Below are 24,390 nucleotides of genomic sequence, written 5' to 3' on the forward strand. Positions count from 1 at the left end.
TCCCACAGGGCAGAACAAGGAGCAGTGGATGAAAGGTGTAATGAGGCACGTTTAGAAATTTAGTATAATTCTTTTTTATTTTTAGTGAGGCAGTTGGGATTAAGTGACTTGCCCACAGTCACACAGCTAATGAGTGTTATGTGTCTGAGGTCGGATTTGAACTCGGGTCCTCCTGAATCCAGGGCCAGTGCTCTATCCACTGCACCACCTAGCTGCTCCAAATTAGTATAATTCTAGCTAGCATTTCAGGTTTGCAAAGGGCTTTACGAGCATTATCTCTTTTGATCTTATTTAATGTAATAAAAAAAATTCCTATTAGAGCTGTGAAAAGTGGAATAGGCTGCCTTGGGACTGAATGAGTTCCCCTCAATAGAGCTCTTTAAACAGAACTGGACGACCATGTATTTTATGGAGGGGATTTCTGTGCAGGGATGGGAAAGCTGGCAGTGGACCGCTCTTAAGGTCTCTTCCTTCTCTGAGATTCTCTCATTCTGTGATAGTAAGAAAGTCAACACTGGCTTGTGAATGACAGACATCCTCCTGAACTATATTCATGTCCACTGTTACAGATAACCCTGGAGTAGGCCCTCTGAGTTTTAGACAAATGGCACATTTAAAAATTCAATATACTATGATTTTAATTGAGATGGTATACAGAAATCAGAAGTATCTTTCTGACATCATCTGAGACCTACTAAGAAATAGGGGCAAAAAAAAAGTGCCAGTAATTAATTCTTTATTTTAACGCCTCATTTATGAAACTATTGGCTCTTTTTATGATTTCTTTTCAAGAGTAATTTGTAGCTTTAGCACCAGATAATTGCTTGGTTGCATCATCACATAATGCTATTGTAATTATAGTAGCCTGTGATTTTTTTCTAGCAAAATTACGTGAGGCTCACATGTAATATGTGTTGTTTGCAAAAACTTGTAAATAACTCACATAATCCTAGAAATTTTCATTTTAGTGATCGAGCTTTTGAGAACTAGTGCAGAAATATGTACCACTTCCTTCCCAGATGAGCCCTTGATTTATCCAGGAGAGCATAAGAGTTAGAGACAGAAGGGACTTCAAAGAGCCTTTAGTCCTCATTTTAAAGATTATAATAGCTCAGTTATACAGGGTGTCCCAAAAGTCTGAATGCAGTTTTAAGCCATCAAAATTTTAATAGCTATTAAAACTTTTAGAGCCTAAAACTGCACTCAGACTTTTGAAACATCCGTATAGTGCTTTAAGATATGCAGATGACAACTCTGTGAGGTAGGCCATGTGAGTATTGTTGCACCCATTTTATAGATGAAGAAACTGAGGCTCTGAGAAGTTGTGATTTGCCCTTGTCCATAAAACTAGTATCTATCTTCTGACTCCAACTGCAGAGATCTTTTAGCTCTGGCAAGCTCAGCTGAGGTTAAGGTGAAGAGACTTCTCCAAGATCACACAGAGAGTGAAGAGCAGAGCCAGAATTGGAACCAAGAATTGACTCCAAGTTTTTTCTACAATACCATGCTGTATTCCTGCAAGTTCAAAAAAAAAAAAGTTATGTAGGGGCAACTAGGTGGCAAAATGGATAGAGTAGCAGTCCTGGAGTCAGGAGGATCTGAGTTCAAATTTGGCTTCAAACACTTACTGTGTGACCCTGGGCAAGTCACTTAACCCCAATTGCCTGCCCTGCCTGCCCCCCCCCAAAGAGATGTTTAATTATTTAGGGAAAATATGTTTTATTATGCTAAAATTTGAATGGGGGTGGGGATGGCCAAAGGGATAAAGGGAACGAGCATTTGATTAAGTGCCTGCTCTGTGCCAGGCATGGTGCTAAGCATTTTACAAGACAAGGAGTTTGGATCAACAGAAAGATAGGTACCAGGCATGTGATATACATGGGCCAGAAAAATCAATAGAGGTTAGCATAATTTAATAGAATTGAATAGAATTAGAATAATTCAATAGAAGGAGAAGTGGGTACCTGCTACAATATAGGCAGGCAAGACTTGGTTCAGTCATAGACTCTTAGAAGTGAGCAGGACCTCAGATGTCATCTCATCTACCTCCTACCTAAAACACAAATCCCTCCTACAACATCCTCCAAAAGTGGTTTCCTCATCTGTATAATGAGCTGGAGAAGGAAACAGCGAACCACTTCAGATCTCTGCCAAGAAAACCCCAAATGGAATCACCAAGAGTTGGACACAACTGAAAGGACTGAACAACAAGAAAAACAACAACAGAGAAATGAGGAAATAGAGGCGATGAGTGTCAATAGCTTTTTTTAGGAATTTGGCTGCGAAAGGGAGGAGAGGTATAAGGCGGTGAAGAGATAAAGTCAAATGAAGGTATTTTAAGGATAGGGAGATCTGGGCATGTTAGCAGACATTGGGAGAATAATTATGGAAGACATAGATACCATAAATTAAAGAAAGTTATCAAAGAGATAACTCCCGGATGAGACAGGAAGGGATGAGGTAAAGGGCACTAGTAGAGGGGATAGTGTTGGCAAGGAGAAAGTCCGTACTTTTCTCAGAGTTAAGAGAAAAGGAGTTAGAGGAGATTTGATTTTTAGAATTAGGGAGAAGAGGGAACCCATGATGGATGACTTCAGTTTCTTCAGAGGCTTTGCTGGAAGGCTGTTGTAGGTGGTTTCAAAAGGGGAAAAGAAGGTTTCTAACAGATGCTGTGGGAAGTTTGATAGACAGTAAATCAGGGAAGAATGAAAAGATTGGCCCAATTGAGAGTAGACAAAATAAATTCATAGTGGACCTTATTAGTGTGGTTGTGGGACTTCCAGGAGCATTCAGCAACTCAAGAGTGGTAATGAAGAAAGCAAATGGTAGAAGCAATCCAAGGTTGGAGATTGGAAAGAGATGAGTGGTGATAAGATAGAGGGGAATGGATTCAAGGGTAGAGGACAGTATAAAATTGATCTCAATCAAGATTTCAAAAATGAGACCAGAACAGATGGCCTGGGAAAACAGGGAGAGTGGGAGTGAGTATAAGAAGTGTTGATGGGATCGAGAGTGGAAGAAGTTCAAGAAGCCCTGCTCTAGGTCATCAAGGTAAAACACTTATAGATGATATGATTTCCAGAGTGTAAGCATCCATCTGTATGGCTGTGGTTTGGAGTGTGAAAGTGAAGTCCTAAGGATTTAAGGAGGTTGATAAACTGGGGTGTTTGTGGGGACATCAGCATGCGTATTGAAGACCCCAAATATAAGGGCAGGGTTGGGATTGAGAGGTAGGCTGATAACCAGGTACTGAGCTCCTTGAGAAAGTAAAGAGAAGGATGTGATGACTAGTACATAAAAGCATCTGAATGAGGTCCTATATCTTGGTGGGATGGACCTCAAGTGCTAAGTGATGGTGGTAAGGAGAAGGTCGAGAGTTGGCATCAAGGATCCTGGCACGTGGTGTCAAGGGACCTGAAAGAAGGCACGTTCAGTACCTTTAGGATCTCTGCCTTTAGTAGAGAGGTTGTCTTCTAGGGGTGGAATGAGCTTGTTTCCATCATTTCAAGGGTATGGAGAGTATGTGAGAGGAAGAGGCCTAAGGTAAATGATAGTTTGGTATCAGGTGATTGGGTTTTCCATAGAGATAAGGAGACAGCTGGATAGACACCTGACAGGGATAGGACTGGCAAAGATGGGGATTGAGGTCTGAGAAATGGCAGCGAGGCAACCACGTTTTTGCCCAGACAGCTTTTAGCTCTGAATCACCAGACTTCAGGGTAGAGCAGAGTTTGCTGTCTATGGGACAATGGATCAATTGTCACACCCTTCCCATTAGCAATGGTATTTGTGCCCGGGCCTCAGCTCAGAGTTGATTTGATTAGCATGCCCTGAGCAAAATGTGGAAGGGTGGGAGTGGGAATCTGGGCCAAATCTGGTAGTAAGGGGTAGTGGCAGGAAGCCAAATAGTGAGCAGCCTGGCATCTACAGCCTCAGTGGTTACAGAGGGCTGAGGCATGGTTTGTTTATTTACCCTCTCATCATCAGCAAGGTCAGTTCTGTCCCAGGCCCTAGTTTTGACATAGATTTGATTTTCAAATCAATGAGAGGCCATAGGAATCTGAGGCCATATGACGGGAGGTATAATGCATGGTAATTTGATGGTTATAAAGGACCATGACACCATTCATGTAAAAAACATCTCAATACTTCAGGGTATGGAAGGGTTACCTGCACTAAGGCCTGACTTCAATATTAGATTAGGGGTCAAAAGCCTGGGTTAGAATCTTGGCACTGCTTTTAACCATGCTGTGGTGGTGATCCTGAGTTGCCTCAGACTATGTCAATGGATGCTGAGAAGGCTTCAGATATAGGCTTAGTGATGGACTGTGCATCAGCTGAGGACTAGCCTAAGTCGTATGGGTTTATCACAAGTTTGGCCCCAGTGAGGTGAATTTTTTGACCACAGTAACTCTCCAAGACTATCCACTAAGGCCAGAGGGATTGGGATCTGCGTTGCTGGAGGGGATACCCACACTAACAAAACTGGAGATCCTTGGACTACTGAAGGAGTATTATATAAAGGTTTTTGTTGGTGGTTTATAGGTATTATACTTTAATTCTGATGGGAGTATTGGAGCATAAACATTCTAACCATCTATTCTTTGAGATATAAACTTGGTAATTCAACAAAAATAACAATATAAGCAAACAAAAAATTGATTTACAGAAAACCATAAACTCTAGCTATTTAGAATTTATTTTAAAATGTATGTATTAACTGCAACAAAATAATGACAATAGCCTAGCTTGCTTCTGTTTTCCCTTCTGATCTCTTTTTCTTCTGTATATATTTTTTCACATTTTGTTGCTGTTGTTGTTATTATTAATTGTCATCATTATTGTTTCTTTTTCTTTTTCTTTTTTTTTTTTTGGAGATTGGGGTTAAGTGACTTGCCCAGGGTCACACAGCTAGTAAGTGTCAAGTGTTTGGTCTGAGGCTAGATTTGAACTCAGGTCCTCCTGACTTTAGGGCTGGTGCTCTATCCACTGCGCCACCTAGCTGCCCCATTTCTTTTTCTTTTTACATAGTTGTTGTCTATGTGCTTATGGCCCTTTTGTATCTGTTCTCATCATTCTACATTATTTCATCTCTTTCCATATTTGTGTTCTTTATATTTGTAATTTCTTATGGTGCAATAATATTCGATTATATATATGTATATATATATGTGTGTGTGTATATGTATACATGTATATATGTGTGTATGTATACATGTATGTGTGTGTATACATGTGCATTGTGTGTGTGTGTGTGTGTGTATGTATATATACCACAGTGTGATATGTTTGCTCATTCTGCAGCCAGACATATGGGTTATTTTCAGTATTTTGCTGTTACCAATAAGGTTGCTATACATTTGTTGCCCAGGTCAATTTTTTTCTTTCTTCACAGCATCCTTGGGGTATTGTCCTTGTAGTAGGAGTATGTTTTGTTCCAAAGGAACCCAGGCTGGCCTGAAGCAATCATAACTCCCCTCTTGAATTCCTATTTTGTTCTTTCATGATGTCTCTAAATCTATCTCTTCCTTTAGCATAAGATATCCTAAATTCCCTGTTTTTAGTTTTCTAACCTAATAGCACAATTCTGGGAAGTCAGGAAATGCATATTTTCAGTTGTAGAGTGATTCCAATATGAGACTTTGTACCTTGCCTCTGTTACCAATTGCTGTACCTCTGTGGTCTTAATCAATTTGCTATCCCTTTTGGGGTCTCATTGTCCCATCTGTGAAGTGAAGAGTTTGGCAAAGTGAGTGCTGAGGTTACTTCTTGCTCTAACATGGCTTTTAAAAAATTTATTTATTTTTATCTTTGTTTTCTTTTTAAATTTTGAGTTCCAGATTCTCTCCCACCCACCTCCTACACCCTCTGAAAGCGCAAACATATGATATCAATTATACATAATATGAATTTTAGAATTTTAAAACTAGTTCATTAAAATGATATTGAGGTCACACTGGATAATATTTTCAGTTACAACACATACATACGATTTCACAAGGAAATCATGCAATCACCCAAGTTTGAAAGGAACCTCAGAGATCATCTAATCCAGTCTCTTTCTATTGTAAACAAGGAAGCAGACCCAAAGAGATTGAGTGACTTACTCAATAATATATGGAAATACATAGCAGAGGAAAATAGGAAATTATTAGCAGAGCCAGGACTCAATGCCATGTCTTCTGACTCTCCATCCATTGTTTTCATTACTTATACCAGTTTGGGAGATTGCAGTTTGGGGGATGAGGGACCCAGGCAGAGAGCTGGGCAGAGAAGGACCACGAACTAAAGAAAGCAAGAATCTATACGTGGGAATCTGTATATGAGGCATGGGGCAGCAGCAGCAAGAATGGAGGCTGGTATTGAGCCAAAGGTTTTCTGCAGCACAAGTGAGAGAGTTTGTCTTCTAATTCCTGCTCAAAGCCAGAACCGAGGTGGCAGCAGGCCTGCACCCTCAGGTGGAGACAATTAGACACACCTGGATGGAGCCCAGGAGGAGAAAGCAGGGGGAAAGAACAGCAAGGCCACTGAAGTATTTGACGTGTTGTCTGAATAGGTTTCATTGTGTTGTTTTTTTATGCCGCAGTACAGCCAAACGAGGATCCAGGATGTAAGCCATGCCTCATGGGCTACTTCTCCAATGCTTTTTCTTCCAAGTGTAAATCCTGGACCAAGTAAGTGCACTTCACAGTGAAATTACACACAATTGCAAATGAATACACACTGAGAGAAGAGGTGGGAGGAATGAAAAGAGAGTGCTACAGAATTTAAACAACTTGATCAAAGGAAAGAAGGAAGGAAAGGAGGGACTTATTAAGTGCCTACTGTATATGACCCGTGCTGTGCTAAGTGTAGTATTATCTTCTACAAGGGGCTATTATTATCCTCATTTTACAGTTGAGGAAGCTGAGACATATGGGTTAAGTAACGTGCCCAAGGTCACAGTGTCTGAGACAGGATTTGAACTCAGATCTTCCTGAATCCAAGATACTCAGTGCTCTAATTTATTTATCTTGATAGATTGTATTATATTTAGGCTGTGTGCACATGATGTTCAGACAAGGGGTTAATTCATTCAACTCAATGAAAAAGGATTGATTGAGCCATTTCTTTGATTTTAGTTGCCTAAAACAGAAACTTCCTATCACTTCACCCTCACTCTAATATGGAACATTTTAAAGAATTTTGTCTTCGCAGCTCCTTCCCTGCTTCTTATTGAACTTGTGTTTTTACTTGCTTTTACTTAATTTCTCTATTTCCCTTTAAATTATAACTCAGTTTTTCCTTGATATATTATTTTCCCTTCTTTCATTGTCATAAGTTTGTCATGTGCCACTTAGAAGTACTAGGAAATAATAATAATAAAAGAAAGGGATTAAAAATCAATATAGAAAGATGGCCATCCCCTACTGGGCAGACTGCTGCCGATAAGCCTCTTAGCACCTAGCCAGGCTGACTCTTGGATGACAGCTGAAAGTTGCTGTCATGACTGTTCGAGAAGCTTTTCCAACTAGATGGGACCAGTCTGAGTTTGAGCTCCACTGGCAGAGCCTTGGAGAACCCAGGGTCAACATTCTGTAGAGGAAAAATGTGAAATGCTTCATGAATTTGCATTTTACATAAACATATTTTAAAGATAGATTTTAATTTTAATTATTTAAAATAAATCCTTATAAAATGTAAAGAAGTCTTTTAAGTAGCTGTGATTAAGGAGAGTAAGCAGTTATTTACTGTAGACTTTTAATAATTTTCCAAAAAAGAATCACATTTTCTTATGAGAGCTTTATACTTTTTTTCAAAACAAGACTCCATGAGAGTTAAACACATATATCATGATTATTTGTGTTCCCTGGGCACTTATTTCCATCTGATTTTTTTTTTCTGTTCCACTTAGCCATTTCATAAAAGCTTTCTATGTTTCCAACTTGTGTACATCTTTTCATAACCATTGGAATTTGTCACTAATCCACCTTAATTCAGGAAGGGATAGTCAGTATTTCCTTTACCAAAAATATAAAACTGAGCTATAAATGACTATATTTTCGTATATTTCCTAGGGAACATTGACTAGGGTTTTCGTTGTGCTTCTTCTTTTTGTTTTTGAGAGCATGATGTAAAGGCATTAATTTGTTTATCTATTTTAAATTTTTTATTTTGCAGCTGCACCAGCCTTGGAATGGTAGAGAAAACTCCTGGGACTGATAAGTCAGATGTGATTTGTGATCCTTTGCAACCTGAAAAACCAGTACATGGTATATGATTTACAAAAGTACACGATAGTTAGAAGACATGCTCCAACACAATAAACTGTTTTACATTCCGACTAAATTAGGTGCTGCATCTTTAGTGGAACTGTTTACTTTTCGTTTTGTGTTTGGAATGACACCAATTATTAGTACAGTAATTAACTTTCCATCAGTATTTCTAGTGTATGAGTCATTCCAAGTGTATTGACTCAGAATTTTCTAGGTTGGTACTTGAAAGACAATGTTGTACTTATGTAGACAGGAGAAGAAAAAAGATCTAGGTATGTGAATGGGCAAAGATAGCTTTGACATCATGGCAGGGGTGGGTAGGGCAGAGTGGGGCAGTGGTGGGATTCATTCAGGGGCTGGCAATGTGCTAGAATCAACTCTGATTAGTCAGAAAAGTAAGAAATTTTGTAAAGTGGGAGGTACTTAGACTGGTGGAAGGGAAATGTGTAAGATGAGCTTCTTTGTCATGTTTGTTTCAGGTAGAGGCCAGACATGGCCAATTGTAGGGATGTGTCTGTCATAAGCAGAAGTGGAAAACTGAGTAGTCAGGTGTGATGAGTTAGAGGTGGAGCTGGATGGATCTTTGCAAACTGTGTGAAGACAGATGAAGCAGAGAACAGTGGAAAGGAGTAGATCAGATCATGTTATAGTAGGGCCTGGCCACCCGAGGTGCCCACAGTGAACAGATACAGAGATAAAGGAAGTAACTGAGCTCCAGCTTAAAGAAATTCTCGGTTCTCTCATTTTGGGATCCTGTCTTATAACGATGGCATTTATACAGTGTTTTAAGGCTCACATTTATATAAGGTTTTAAGGTTGACATTTATATAGTGGTTTAAGGTTCGCAAAGCACTTAAAGATGTTATCTCATTTCACCCTTACAGTAGCTCTGTAGGTTAGGTGCTGGTATTGTCCCCACTTTATAGATAGGGAAATGAAGGCTGAGAGAGATTATTTGTGTAGGGCCATGTAGCTACTAAGAGTTTGAGATTAGATTTGAACTGAAATCTCACTGACTCCAAGTCCCACACTCTCTCCACTGTGACACCTTATTTTGTGACTCTCAAAGGAGTAAAAGGCTTGAAGAAGGTGGCAGGTATTAGGAGAGTTTTCTTCCAGCCGTTTGAGCAAGGCCTGTTACACCTCTACATCACCTTGGCGTGGAGCTGAGCTAGCTGTTACTTTAGTGGGACACACATTCTAGCAGAGCCCTCGAGGCTCAAAAAGGCTTTTAATCTGCATGAAATCATAGAATCTCAGCACTGTAAGGAATCTTAAAGGCAGGGGAATCCAAACTTGACCTGAGAGAATTTCCCTTTAAAATATCCCTGATCAGTGCGAGGGGAACCTGCTTTCCTTAGAGGCAGCACATCCTACTTTTTGGGTGAAGTGAGTCAGTAGAAAGTTTTTCGTTACATCAAACCTAATTCTGCCTCAGAGACTCACTTAATTCTGTTCTCAGGTTCAGCCGAATAAGTTTAATCTCTACAACAAACGACAATCCTCTAGATACTTTAAGGCAGTTAATACCTCCCCTTAAGTCTTCTTCTTCTTCTTTTTTTTTTGGCAATTGGGGTTAAGTGACTTGCCCAAGGTCCCACAGCTAGAAAGTGTCAAGTGTTTGATCTGAGGCTGGATTTGAACTCAGGTCGTCCTGACTTCAGGGCCGGTGCTCTATCCAAGTCTTTTTCTTTAAACTTTACTTGTTTCATATACTCATGTCCCTTTGACAGGTCTCTAATCCCTTTAGGTCTAATTAGGCAGCAAGGTAACATACTGAATTACCCAGGGTGGGGGTGGGGGGCTTTGGAAGTCCTGGGTTTGAGTCAGTCCTCAGACACTTAATAAGCTGTGTGTCCCTGAACAACCACTCTGGGCTTCAGTTTTCTCATCTATGAAATGGAGGAGTTGGACTCAATGGATTCTCAGGTCCCTTCTAGCTCTAAATCTAGGACTCTATGATCCCTCGATAACCTAACTGCCCTCCCTGGATATATTTCAGTTTGTCAGTGTCCTTCCTAAAATATGGGACCTCACACTGAGTATCTCAGATGTAGCCTGACCAGAGCAGAGTGGGACAGGACTTTGTCAGCAATCAATTGACAAGCCTTTATTAAGTGCCTACTACGTGCCAGGTGTCTCACTTATCCTGAACATTTGGCTTCTCTTTATTTAATCTGAGATAACATTGGATTCTTTAGTCAACAAGTTAGATGATGACTCATCCATCCTGCAGTCTGATTTTTTTCACATGAACTATTGACTAGCCATACCTCCCCAATCCAGGCCTTATAACCTTGCCCATTTGAATTCAAACGTAGGAAGATACACTCATCTCTACATTTCATCTATCCTGGACAATCAAGGTCTTGTAAAATTCTAGTGATGTCTCTAACATGTTACTGTCCCTCCTATTCTAGTGTCTCCTGGAAGTCTGATAATTATACTTATCCTTTATCCCTTATCATTTATCCAAGTCATTGATTTTTAAAAAAATGTTAATAGGACTACATACAGAACTCTCTTTAAGGTGATATCAAACCATTAGTGATTACTCTTTGGGTGTAGACATTTAACCAGTTACAAATCACCCTGTTCACATCTCATCCTGTCTACAAGAATGGCGTGAGCCTTTATCAAATTCTTTGCTAAAATTGATGTACATAAGCATTCTCCTCATCTAGTAAATGCTTTCAAAAAGTTAAATTAAATTAGACTCTTGAGGCAGTTCTCTCCTTTTCTTTTTCACTGAAATTGTTTCTCTTTGTTCCGAATCTCATTCTTCACAGCTTATCATTTCTTAGCCAGCTTCTCCTGCAAATCATGCCTGTCCTTTCCTCTAGACGAATTAAAATCTGCTCTCCTAAAATCTGGGATGTATGTCAAACGCAATGCCCAACTTTTCTCTCCTCTGCCATAAATTTTAAGACTGGTCACTTCTCTGTGAAGTTCTTCTCATTTCTACCCCCACCCCAGCAACTTGTTTCTATTTGTTAGTAAGAATTAGATCCAGAATAAGAATTCTGCTCATTGGTTCCCACATCTTTTGAGGGATAAAATTGTGTTTTAGAAAATAAGAAATTATTGGTGGTTTTTTCTTGGGGACAGAGAGAGAACTCTGTCAGAGATGTGAATGGCTGAAGTCTTCCCTCTCTGTTACTATATTATGCTTCTGTGCTCAGGCTTGTGATTTGTTTCTGTTACTTCTTATCTATTTCCTCCTTCTGTCTGTGGGTGGTCTGTAAGATATTTTGATGACAATTTTGCTTCTGTTTCTGCCTCCATTGATTTTCATCCAAATGCTCTCTACCATGCTTCCATACTTTGTTTCCTGAATTTCCTCACATGAAAGACATTAATGTACATTGTTACTTACATACCTCCTCTTTCCTTGTCCTGTTGGGTTTTTTTTTATAAGGCATACTCTTCCAAAATGACATCAATTATTCAGTCATGTCTGATTCTTTGTGGCCCCATTTGGGGTTTTCTTGGCAAAGATACTGGAGTGGTTTGCCATTTCCTTCTCCAGCTAGTTTTACAGATGAGGAAACTGAGGCAAACAGGGTTAAGTGATTTGCCCAGGATCACACAGCTAGTAAGTGTCTGAGGTCAGATTTGAACTCAGGAAGGTGACTTCAGGTCTGGCACTCTTATATACTGTGCCACCTAGCTGCCCTGTGATAGCCACCAAATCAGTCACCAAAGAAAGGAACAGCAATAAGAAAGGAAGTTATGTGACCCTGGACAAGTCACTTAATCCTATTTGCCTCAGTTGCCTCATCTGTAAAATGAGTTGGAAAAGAAAATGGCAAACAACTTCAGTATCTTTGCCAAGAAAACCTCAAATGGGGTCATGAAGAGTCAGACGTAACTGAAAAGTGCAGCAAAATTGGCAGGTATTGGTAAACAGTTTTCTTCATCATTCTACTATGTTCATTTTCAAGCCATCTTGTTCTGTGTTAGTAGTGTGATGTGTAAAATGGATCATTTCAATTACATTAAATTAAAAAGTGTTTTAGTTTAGCTTTTTTTTTACAAGTGAAACAAATGTAGCCAAGATCAAAGGAAAGCAGAAAATTAGGGGGAAAATTTTATAGACAAATTCTCAGATAAAGGTTTCACATTTCAAATATATAAAGAACTTTGTCAAATCCATAAGAATATAAGTCATTCCCCAATTGATAAATGGTCAAAGGATATGAACAGGCAGTTTTCCAATGAAGAAGTCAAAACAATTTATAGTCATATGAAAACATATTCTAAATCATTATATTCTATATTGTAAGATTCTGAGGGAATATAGCTTTTATTAGCCCTCCATCCCTAGATGAGAGCCAAATTACTCCTGTCTTTTAAATCATATTCTAGAAATCTGAATCCTGTTTTCAGATATCATCCTGTTGGGGAGCAGTGTGGGAAACAGACCTATGACCCTACTTCTATGTAGGGATCGCTTAATAAGGAATTTCCTCCATCAACCCATATTGGAACCTTTTCTGCAACATGGGGAGTTGTCTGATGCCCTGAGAGGTTAAGTAAATTGCCCAGAGGCAATATGTGTCTGACAGATACCATGCTCTTCAAGACCCATTTACTTCCCAAATATGCCTTTCTCTTCTGAAGCCCTTATACTGTATTGTAAGAAATGATGAAAATATCTCCTTTACCCCTGAGGTCTTCGATTTCTTGCCCAGAACTTTATAATTCCTTAGCAAAGCTCTCTACTCCCCGCTTGTCATCTAAGTACCACCCAGATAAATTTGGAAAGATTCACTGGCCTTCCAGTGATGATGATTTTTTTTTGTTACAACTAATTAAGTCACTTGCTAAAATATGGCAAAACTTTGTTTTGTACCACACTGGCAAATTATGAGGTCTTCAATGAAAGTTGTTATTCTGGAAATGTTGAATTATATGATTTGGGGGCATGAGGAAGAGGATTTTTGAAGCTTATAGAATAAAACCAAATATTACACTAATGCATATTTTTTCCCCCATACAGAATCACCAAAATACTTACACAATATAATCTTTCTACTCCTCCTGGCATGTTTGGCAGTAATTACAGTCATCATCTTTGGGATCTACTATAGGAAGGAAGGGAAAGCGCTGACAGGTATTGTGTCTCAGTAGTTTAGAAACCATCTCATGAGAAAACTTGTATTTCTGGATGTATGTTTTCTTACTAAGTCAAGTCAAGTCAGCAAGCCTTTATTAAGTGTCAGCTGTGTGCCACACATGACGCTGAAAATTGTCATGCCAAGCTGTTTTTTATTTAAACCAGCCCAAGCAGCCAATCATATTTGATTGATTTTCTCTAAGTGCAAAGAGCGTGTGATTTGTTGAGCACAGATTCCCAAACATATCGAACTCTTCTGGCCTTCAAAAAGTTGAAGGTTCCATAGGGCAGCAGATATTCATGTAGGAGGAGACTGTTCATCCATTTGTTTGTTCAACAAGCGTTTGCTAAATGCAAACTCTAAACGATACCAGAAATACAACTATGCTTATTATATATATGTAAACATGCATATAGATATAGAAATATATATACACATATACATACACACATACATACACATACACACATAAATGCGGGCTCTCTCCCTCCCTTCCTCTCTTCTCTTTTTTCTCTTCTCTCCTCTCTCCCTCCTTCACTTTCACTCTTTCTCTCCCTCTCTCTCATTTTCTGTCTCTTTCTCTCATTTTCTCTCTCTTGCTCTTTCCCTTCTTCCTTCTCTCTTCTATAGCAGTACTACTTCCAAAACTCCCTTACTTCCATTTAAAAAACTAATACATTAAGAAGTATTATAGCTATGTTTGCATCTGTTGACCAAATATGACCTCTTACTCCTCCAATTTGCTGAGGGGCTTATGGCTGCAGCACTTTACATGGCTCTTATTACATTCTGGCTCTGTCTCCTCCATGGCATTTATTACATGGGGCCTGTTGCACTTAATTAAGGAAACATTTACTAAGAACATAGTATATGCACAGGCACTATTCTAGGCACTAAGGCAGAGTCCTGATTTGTAACCATATCTTATCTCCTTAACAAGATTGTAAACTCCTTGATGTTAGAAGGACTCTGACTTATGTAGCTTTATCATTGTGCACAGAATCCAGCATAGTACCTTGCATGTATTAGGGGCTTAACAAATATTTGTTGAATGAATGAATGAATGGATAGGTATAGCTGTATTCACCATTGGAGATTGAAGGATCACATTTTGTGTGGACAGATCACATTTTGATTTTTTAAAAAGTAAAAATATTTTTCTGAGGAAGGAGTCAAAATGTTCTTCATCAACTGTCACCATTAAATAGATACTAGAATTTTAAAAAGACTTTTGGGAAGTAATCTAGTGATGGCAATAGAAATTTGTTCAGTGATCTCTTTTGAATTATTTTAAAATATTTGTACTCCTAGCAGGACAACCCTTCTATCTGTAGGCTTGATCCCATCCCCATCTGTCTTTTGGAAGAGATTGCTCTCACTATCATCTACTCTCTTTAATCTTCAACCTCTCTCTATTGGTTCTCTCTCTCTCTTTCTCTCTCTTCTCTCTCTCTCTCTCTCTCTCTCTCTCTCTCTCTCTCTCTCTCTCTCTCGATATAGACATATAGATATCTATATGTGTGCTTACATATATACATATATATATGGTTCCATCCTTGCTACCTTTACACACCTGTCTCCTCATCCTTAAATAAATAAAAATAAAATCCTTCACTATACCTTACCATCCCCTCAAGCTACCATATTATATCTCTCCTCTCTTTCCTAGACAAACTCATAGAAAAATCTGTCTATACTTGTTGCCTCCCTCTCCTCTCCTCTCCTCTTACTGACTCCTCTCTCTTCAAAGTTACCAGTGATTTCTTGATTACCAAATCTGATAATCTTTTCTCAGTCTTCCTCATTATTTCTTTCTCCTTTCTGGGTTTTCATGGTTCTTCCTGTTTGATCTCTTCTCAGTCTCCTTTTATGGAATCATCATCCATATTATGATATGTGTGGTTCTACTCCACACCTCTGTCCTGAATCCTTATTTTCTCTCAATACTGCAATGATCACATACATTAGCTGTCAGTATCCACACTGTGGTGCCTTACTCCTTCCACAGTGGTGTTTGGACACCAGTTTACTCTCTGGGCTGGGCTGGCTATCTCACTCCAATCTACTTTAACAGTATAGTTCTAGATTCCCAGGGAAGTAACACCAGCAGAGTTACACTCAAATTCTCTCAGAGTCTAGCAGTAACTCTGTTTAGGGGAGAATATGCTCATCACTTTATCTCTTGAGCCCCCGCTGATGTGTTTCCATTTAATCAGTCACTCAAAATGTGACATTTTTATATCATAATCTTAACTGTTTACTAAGCAGTAAAACAAAAGAAATAATAAAACCTTCACAAGTATTCATGTATTAAAGCAAGTGGAAGGATAATAAAATACATCATAATCTGCACATAAGCACTCTCCCACCAATGCATTCAGTTTGTGTTTGGAAGAATGGGCAGGGAAATACATAAGAGAGTAAAATCCATAGGCTCACAACTCTGAGTTTCAGACACTGGTCCCTTTAGGATCATCTGTACCACACAAAACCACTTTTCTGCCAGCTGTTTCTCTTCTTATCCTCATTGCTGTTCAACTTGGCAAATCCTCTTCTTTTCCATTTTTGAACTGACATAGCATTTACAAGTTCTTTCAATCACACTGAAAGAGTATTTGAATAGTTTTATAATATTAATTTGGATAATAGTTCCCTTTAAGCCACAGAATTGTAAAGCCCAACAGTCTGGCTATAGCTGAGCACAGTAGTCAGGCTCAGTTCAGCCAGCTATTCACTTACCTGGATGCTGTGTTGTGCAGTCAAATCATAGTAAATAGAGCTTATAGCAAAAAGCTGAGGTTGGTTGTCTGGGCAAGGAAAACCAGCTTCAGCTCTTCACTTACCAGGTTTCTACATCCTCCGATTACATTTCAGCATCTCTTCTTATATAACAACCAAAAAATTCATAACATCTTTCCCCTTTCTGCTTTTCCTTCTCAAACTAAAGAGGACAGAAGAGGGCAACAGGCACTTCTGAGAGACTTCACCTTTCTTAAGCTCTAGAGGGCACCAAAGAATAATATCTGGAATTGAAGTTCTTAGCCATTTAAGTTCACCCTTTCCAAATAATCAAGAATCATGAGGATGCCTTCTGTCTTCTGACTGCTCCAGGTGTCTCTTCTTCACACACAGTTCCAATAGACTTGATTTTCATCCCTTGCTATTCCTTCAGCCTCCACTTGTCAGGCATTTTCCTCTTCAGTTTCAGCCTTAACCTCAGACCTCTATAACATATATTTTAGTGACTTAAATCAGAGCCTCTTGGCATTTATTGACTCACTTTCACTTCAAAGGCAACAAGAAGCCAAATTTCCACTAGGAAATTTGCAAACTTTATTTAATCCTCAGTCTTCAAATAGTTATGTGTTTTAATTGTGTGTGTGTGTCTTTTATTCTCTTAAGTCTTAAACTGTTACATGCCAATAAGCTGAGGCATCACTGTGCTCTGCAGCAATGTGTTCTCAACAAGGTCCACCATCTCATTTTATATACTACAAGTTGTATTTCTTCACCCTTTTACTTATCCAGTTTTTAATAAATAAAAGTTCTTTTTCTTCCCCCTTAAAGCATCAACTATTCACATACAAATAAGGCATCACCTTACATCTTTCACAGAGTAATTTAAGTCTTCATATTTTTTAAAGTTCATTTTCTGTTGCTCAAATCCCACCATGTTTCATTATATACTTTAGCAGTTTTTATTAGATAAAAGTTTTCCCTACTTTTTTCTGGCATCAAAATATTCATCTACATGAGAGACAATATTTTACAACCTTTGTCAGTGATTTTTAATCCTTTTTCTTCATATAAAAATACTTTATTCTATCCTTTCAGCACTAATCTGTATGAAAAGAAAAGTAAAGGGGATGTCACCTGTCACTGTATTTTCTCACTTCGTGACTTCATCAACTCATATGGTTTAACTATTACCTCTTTGCAAAATATCTAGTCCTGGTCTCCAAATTCCCAGATATCCAGTCCTAGTCTCTCTTCTGAACTTCAGTTCTGCAACTCCAGTTGCCTGTTGGAATTTCAAACTGGATGTCATGTAGACATATGAAACTTGTTAAAATGTCTAAAATACAGTTCATTATCTTTCCCCTCATACCTACCTATTTTCCAGACTTTCATGTTTCTGTCAGGAAACATCCTGTCATGGGGCAGCTAGGTGGATAGAGCATTGGCCCTGGATTCAGGAGGACCTGAATTCAAATCCAGCCTCAGACACATAACACTTACTAGCTGTGTGACTTTGGGCAAGTCACTTAACCCTCACCAAAACAAACAAACAAACAAATAAACAAAAAGAAACATCCTCTCAGTCTTTTAGCTCTTCACTCTCAAGTTATTTCACATATCCATTGGTCAGAGTTTGTCATTTCTACCTCAGTGACACCTCTCGAATCCATCCCCTTCTCTCTTCTCACACTGGTGCTCTGATGCTCATCACCCCACCTTGGACTGTTGGACTAGCCTCTTAATTGATGGCTATGCCTCAAGTCCTTCCCCATTTCAATCCATCCTCCACACGGCTGCCAAAGCAACTTTCCTAAAGTGTATATCTGACTATGGCACTCCTTTACCCAATAAATTACAGTGGCATTCTACCTCCTCTAGGATCAAATATAAACTCCTCTATCATTGAAAACCCTTTACAACTTGGCCCTGAGCTACTTTTCCAGACTTATTGCACATTGCTCTGTTTCATACACACTACAGTACAGCCAAGTTGGCCATCGACATCTCGTGCATAGCACTCCATCTTCCATCTCTGCCTTTTCACTGGCAGGTTCCCGTTCTTGGAATGCAATCCCTTCTCATCTTTCCCTTTTAGAATCCTTATTTTCTTTCATTAACTCACCTTCTTTGGGAACGCTTTCCTGATTGTTCCCCACTCAATTGTTACTACCTCCTCCTCTCCCCACCATTACCCTTTATTTATTTGGTATCTACATATCCAAGATGTCCCAAAACTCTTAGTTCACTCAAAGCTTTAACAGTTTTTTAATCATCCTGTATACATTTGTGCTCTCTCTTCTTTCTTCTTTTTCTTCTTCTTCTTCTTCTTCTTCTTCTTCTTCTTCTTCTTCTTCTTCTTCTTCTCCTCCTCCTCCTCCTCCTCCTCCTCCTCCTCCTTCTTCTTCTTCTTCTTCTTCTTCTTCTCCTTCTCCTTCTCCTTCTCCTTCTCCTTCTCCTCCTCCTCCTCCTCCTCCTCCTCCTCCTCTCCTCCTCTCCTCCTCCCTCCTCCTCCTCCTCCTCCTCCTCCTCCTCCTCCTCCTCCTCCTCCTCCTCCTCCTCCTCCTCCTCCTCCTTCTTCTTCTTCTTCTTCTTCTTCTTCTTCTTCTTCTTCTTCTTCTTCTTCTTCTTCTTCTTCTTCTCCTTCTCCTCCTTCTTCTTCTACTTCTCCTTCTATTTCTTCTCTTTCTCCTCCTCTTTCTTCTCTTTCTCCTCCTCCTTTCTCTTCTTCTTCTCCTTCTTCTTCTTCTCCTCCTTCTTCTCTTTCTCTTCCTCCTTCTCCTTTTCCTTCTCCTTCTTCTCCTCCTTCTCCTCCTCCTCCTCCTTTTTCTCCTCCTCCTGCTCCTTCTCCTCCTTCTTCTCTCTCTCCATCTCTGTCTCTGTCTCTCTCTGTCTCTGTTTCTGTCTCTCTCTGTCTCTCTCTCTCTCTCCTCCCACTAGTCTCATTGATACTTCTCAGTGTCCTTTATTAGATTATCATCCATGTACCACTCCCCCAGCTGTGGATATCCCTAAAGACTGTGTCCTGGACCCTCTCTTTTTCTCTATTTATAGTCTGTTGTGGTGATCTCAATGTTATCCCCAGTATTTTTCCTTTTGTTTATTATTCCAGCTCATCTGTGGCTTTGGATCAATGACACATGCAGTATCCTGAGACGAAATAAGGTAAAACCAAGTGTGTTTGCACGTTTATTTTGTACTTTATGACCTTGGTTTCATTATGTATAAGAAAGAGCATTGGGCTTGGAGTCATGAGAGGCTGGAGTTGAGATCCTGATTCAAACACCAACCAGCTGTATGACTGTGTGCAAGTTACTTTATCTTTCAAGAGCCTTTGTTTCGCCTTCTCCAAAATGGGGATAATAAAGCCTTCACTACTTATCTCACTGGTTTTGTTATGAGGATCAAACGAGGTGATGTCTGTAAAGCATTTGATAAGCCTTAATGTGCTAAATGTCATATATTATAGTTCTAATAATTATCATTATATTACCAAAAACAAAGAATGACATTTTCATCCATGGTCCTCCATTGGAGTCACTCTTTTTTTCTGAGTGGGAAGGAACACAAATTGCTAAATTTTTATTTTCATTAAGAAATAACCTGATAAATTAAGAACATTTCCCTATATCTGCACAGATCTGATTCTGCCTCATTCATTTGCTTAAATTCATGGTGACTTCAGATGGAACTTGGCTAATAAAGCATAATGAGGTCTTGAGATGGAGTTATTAAGGGGAGCAAAGTACTGAAGAACACTGTTAGCTACATGTAGTAGCCATATCTTTTGAAACACAAAATTTCTATCTCAGCTTCCAAAATTCACATTGTTTAATATTTCTGAAATGTCTATAAATAACGAAGATACTTGGTACAGCATGTGTGACGTCAAATACCTCTCAATACTGTTTCTCTTAACTTCTAACCATCTGTGTTCTTTATCTGTGACATAAACATTAATACACCCACACACACCCCCACACATATACACACACACACACACACACACACACACACACACACACACACACACACACACACACACACACACACACACACACACACGCTCTTTCCAAAGAATCAAGGCTTTTTTGGTACTCTATAACGTGCTGTGTACCAAAAGAATTAGGGAAAAAAGATTTCAATTGCATCTGAAATTATAAAATCATCATCATTATGAACAGATGGCTCTTTCTCACAATGAAATGTTTCCTGTTCTTAATTAAATATGATGAATATTTTTAGCAAAATAACAACTTTTTTCCCCTTAAGCCTGGTACTAGTAGAAAGAAGGAGAGACTGGAAGTCAAGCAACTTAGATTTACTTCTTGGCTTCAGCCCTTCCCAGTGCTGTGACCTTGGGGAATTGACTTAACAGAAACCTCTCCAAGCTTCTTTTCCTCACTTGTAAATTGAGAATATTGTTACCTCCGTGAATTATCATGAAGAAAGTGCTCTGTAAGCCATAAAACTTTATATAAATCCACATTGGTATTAGTATATACGTGGATTTTATCATGTGAGTTATGATCTAATTCTGTACTTTTGGTATAGCCTTAGAATATAAAGTTTCTTTCTAAAGATTTTTGACTTGGGGTTATTTTGATTTTGACTTCATTTTGTTAATCTCCTTCATTTTTTAAAAATTGTGAACTGAAAGGAAAAGGACATAGTTGAATGGTGCTGTTAAGCCCCTTAGTTTTCTGTAACATCTGTAGGATAGTAATGTCCATATAATAATGGCTGATGTTTATATCATCTTGGAACTCTCAGCCTGGTTCCCTCTTCCCTTGGGGCCCCTCCCCCTGTTAGGAGGGTAGAGAGCTCCTTCTAGAGCCTCTGTTTAAGGAGGGTGCCAAACCAGCCATCTCATCATTTCCCACCCAGCTCCATTCCTTTGGACTCTTCCATTATTACTCCTTCCCTCCTCCTCCCACCCCACCTCTCTTTACAGCTTCCTTTTGAGCGTTGTCTTCCTCTGTTAGGATGTAAGCTCCTCAGGGGAAAGGTCAGGAACTGTCCTTTGCCTTATTTGTATGCCCAGCACTTAGTAGCACTGTCTTACCCAAGCCTCACAACCAACGAGTTAGATAAACACTGTAGGCATTATTATAATATTCATTTTATAAATGAGGAATCTGTGGCTCAGAGACATCAAGTGACTTATCCATTTTCACATGACTGATAAGTGTCAGAAAGGTGATCTGAATCTGTGCCTTCCTGGTTCGAAGTCTAACACTTTATCCACTACATCACACTGCCTCTCACACAGGAAGATAGCATATTTCTGGTGGCATTATAACTATGACCTAATTTTTTTTTACCTTTATGGGAAAATGTTTGAATTTGTTTGACTTGGTAGTGTACCAAAAGTTTTAGTGCAGTTTAAAGCCATTAAAGGTTGATCAGAGGATATCAAAAGAATCAATGAAAAAAAATGTGAAAGAAGGTGATTTAGCCATACCAGATTTCAAGCTGTATTATGAAAGGGTAATTATCAAAACAGTCTGGTGCTGGCTAAAAAATAGAGTGGTGGATCAGTGAAATAGATGAGGTACAAATTCCATTATAGTAAATGACCATAGTAATCTAGTATATGATAAAACCAGAGACCCACGTTTTTGGAACAAAAATTCATTATTTGACAAAACCTGCTGGGAAAACTGGAAAACAGTATGGCAGAAACTAGGTATCAACCAACATCTCACACAGTATACCAGGATAAGGTCAAAATGGGTACATTATTTATACCTAAAGGGTGATACCACAAGCAAATTAAGAGAGCATGGAATAGTTTATCTGTCAGATTTATGGATAAGGGAAGAATTTAAGAACAAAGAAGATATAGAAAGCATTACAAAATGCAAAATAGATAATTTTGATTACATGAAACTAAAAAGTTTTTGCACAAGCAAAACCAATGCAACCAAAATTATAAGGAAAGCAGAAAACTGGGGGGAAATCTTTGCAGCGAGTATCTCTGATAAATCTCAAATTTATAGAGAACTGAATCAAATTTATAAGAATACAAGTCATTTCCCAATTGATAAATGATCAAAAGATATGAAAGTCAATTTTCAGACAAAGAAATCAAGGCTATCTATAGTTGGATGAAAAAAATGCTCTAAATCACTATTGATTAGAGAAATGCAAATTAAAACAGCTCTGAGATACCACCTCACACCTGCCAGATTGGCTCATGTGACAAAAAAGGAAAATGCTGGATGTTGGAGATGTGGGAAAACTGGGACATATGCACTGTTGGTGGAGTTGTGAACAGATCCAGCCATTCTGCAGAGCAATTTGGAACTGTGCCCAAAGAGCTGTAAAACTCTGCATACCCTTTAATCCAGCAATATCACTGCTAAGTCTGTATCCCAGTGACATCCAAAATAGGGGAAGAGGACCTATTTGTACAAAAATATTTATAGCAGCTCTTTTTGTGGTGGCTAAGAATTGGAAATTAAAGGGATGCTCATTGGTTGGGAAATGGCTAAACAAACTGTGGTACATGATTGTAATGGAATTGGATTGTACTATAAGAAATGACAAGCAGGATGATTTCAGAAAAACCTAGAAAGACTTACATGAACTGATGCATAGTGAAATGAATAGAACCAGGAGAATATTGTACCCAGTCACAGCAATATTGTTCAATAAAGAATTGTAAATGACTATTCTCAGCAATACAATGATCCAAGACAATCCCAAAGGACTAATGATGAAGTATAGTATCTACCTCCAGAGAAAACATTGATATTGTTTGAATACAGACTGAAGCATGCTATGTTTCACTTTCTTTCATTTTTTCTTTTATCTGAGTCTTCTTGTACAAAATGTCTAATATGGAAATATTTCACATAATTGCACCTATATCTGATTACTTACTGTCTCACAGAGTGAGGTAGGGAGAGAGAGAATTTGGAACTCAAAACTTTAAATAAAAATGTTAAAATGGAAAAGATCAATATCAAAATGTGAATTCCACTGTTTAAAGGAACATCTCCTGGTATCAACAGACCTGAAGTCCTGAAGAGTCCCTGTGTTACTCAACAGAGAAGGCCCATTACTTTTTTAAAAAATCCACCATTTACTATTTATATAGTTAAAGAATAGACAGTTTGTACTGTGGGAAGTTCTCCGCTTTATTCCTCAATGTTTTCTACACTGAATTAAAATAAATTTTTAAAATAAATTCCTGTAGTAGTACAATACTGTGCATTTATAGGTGCCCTCTGTGTGTGTGTGTATTGATGCTGACAAAAATTGCTCTGTTTCATTTCTGATGTTTGCTCAGAAGATATTAGTGTTCTTAAGATTTTGGATAACATTTCTTTTACCTTCTGGGTTTAAATTGGCAGGAGTCATCTGGTGATAATTTCATCCATACACACATGACAACATTGAGTGCTAGCCAAGCTTGTGAAGACATTTTATTATGGACCCCAGAAGAAAAGATGGTACCTGAAGACTCGTGTTATCCACAGGGACATGTTGTGTGTGGGGAAGCAGATCCATGTAAAGTGGAAGATGCTGCCATGCTGTCCTTAGTCAGTGAGACTGAGGAAGATAACTTTAGGCAGATTCCCACAGAAGATGAATATGTGGACCGAGCTCCTCATGGTTCTGATTGTTTATTGTTATTGAGTAGGCCTGGAAGCAAGCCAGCTTCCCCTTTCTCAGAGCCCTTGGAGGTTGGGGAGAATGACAGCTTAAGCCAGTGTTTCACTGGTACCGAAAGCACAATGGATTCAGAGAGCTCCTATTGCACTAAATCTTCATGCAGGACTGACTCCATCCATATTTCCTCTGAACTGTACTTGCAGAAATCTTTCCACTGCAATGACAGTAACCTTGCTAAGGAGGTGGAGAGCAGTGACAGGAATCATTGGGCAGCCGACCTTGACTTAACAAATGGCTGTAGGGGCTGCAGGGAGCCTCTCAGGAAATACACTGAAGCTTCTGAGAAGAAAGCTGACCACATCATAGCATCCTTTGAGAATGGACCTTTCCCACAGTGCGCCTGTGGCTCAGACCTTCCTCCAGAAAGTCAGAGTAGCCTGGCAAGTGATGCTGAGGGTGAAGACTTGTCCTTTGATGGGACTGAAGTGAAGTTCCCTAACACAAAAAGAGGCAGTTCTGGTTCAGGTGGTACCTCCAGCGACTCGCCTCTTGCATCTGGTAAGTGGCCTGAGTTCCACTTCTTTACATGAAAGGACTATAGTCTTTTTCAAGGTCACATATACTTTAGGGAAGAAGGGAGATAAAGTAGGAGAAAT

The 24,390-nt window shown here is 39.0% G+C and overlaps 1 protein-coding gene across 2 annotated transcripts in view; it reads left to right on the forward strand.

Moving 5' to 3' along the window:
- The window catches only part of TNFRSF11A (TNF receptor superfamily member 11a), a 130,127-nt gene that overhangs the window by 80,522 nt on the left and 25,215 nt on the right, over nucleotides 1–24,390 (forward strand). Inside the window, exons 5-9 of one of the 2 annotated variants that reach the window (XM_020995782.2) lie at nucleotides 6,587–6,674; nucleotides 8,161–8,252; nucleotides 13,258–13,371; nucleotides 19,224–19,276; nucleotides 23,473–24,292. In XM_020995782.2, the coding sequence (XP_020851441.1) occupies nucleotides 6,587–6,674; nucleotides 8,161–8,252; nucleotides 13,258–13,371; nucleotides 19,224–19,276; nucleotides 23,473–24,292 (1,167 nt within the window). The remainder of the gene's footprint in view (nucleotides 1–6,586; nucleotides 6,675–8,160; nucleotides 8,253–13,257; nucleotides 13,372–19,223; nucleotides 19,277–23,472; nucleotides 24,293–24,390) is intronic. The other variant, XM_020995784.2, reaches the window with a different exon arrangement.

Source organism: Phascolarctos cinereus, unplaced genomic scaffold (assembly GCF_003287225.1).
Source record: "Phascolarctos cinereus isolate Bilbo 61053 unplaced genomic scaffold, phaCin_HiC Scaffold_4;HRSCAF=312, whole genome shotgun sequence".
Lineage (NCBI taxonomy): Eukaryota > Metazoa > Chordata > Mammalia > Diprotodontia > Phascolarctidae > Phascolarctos > Phascolarctos cinereus.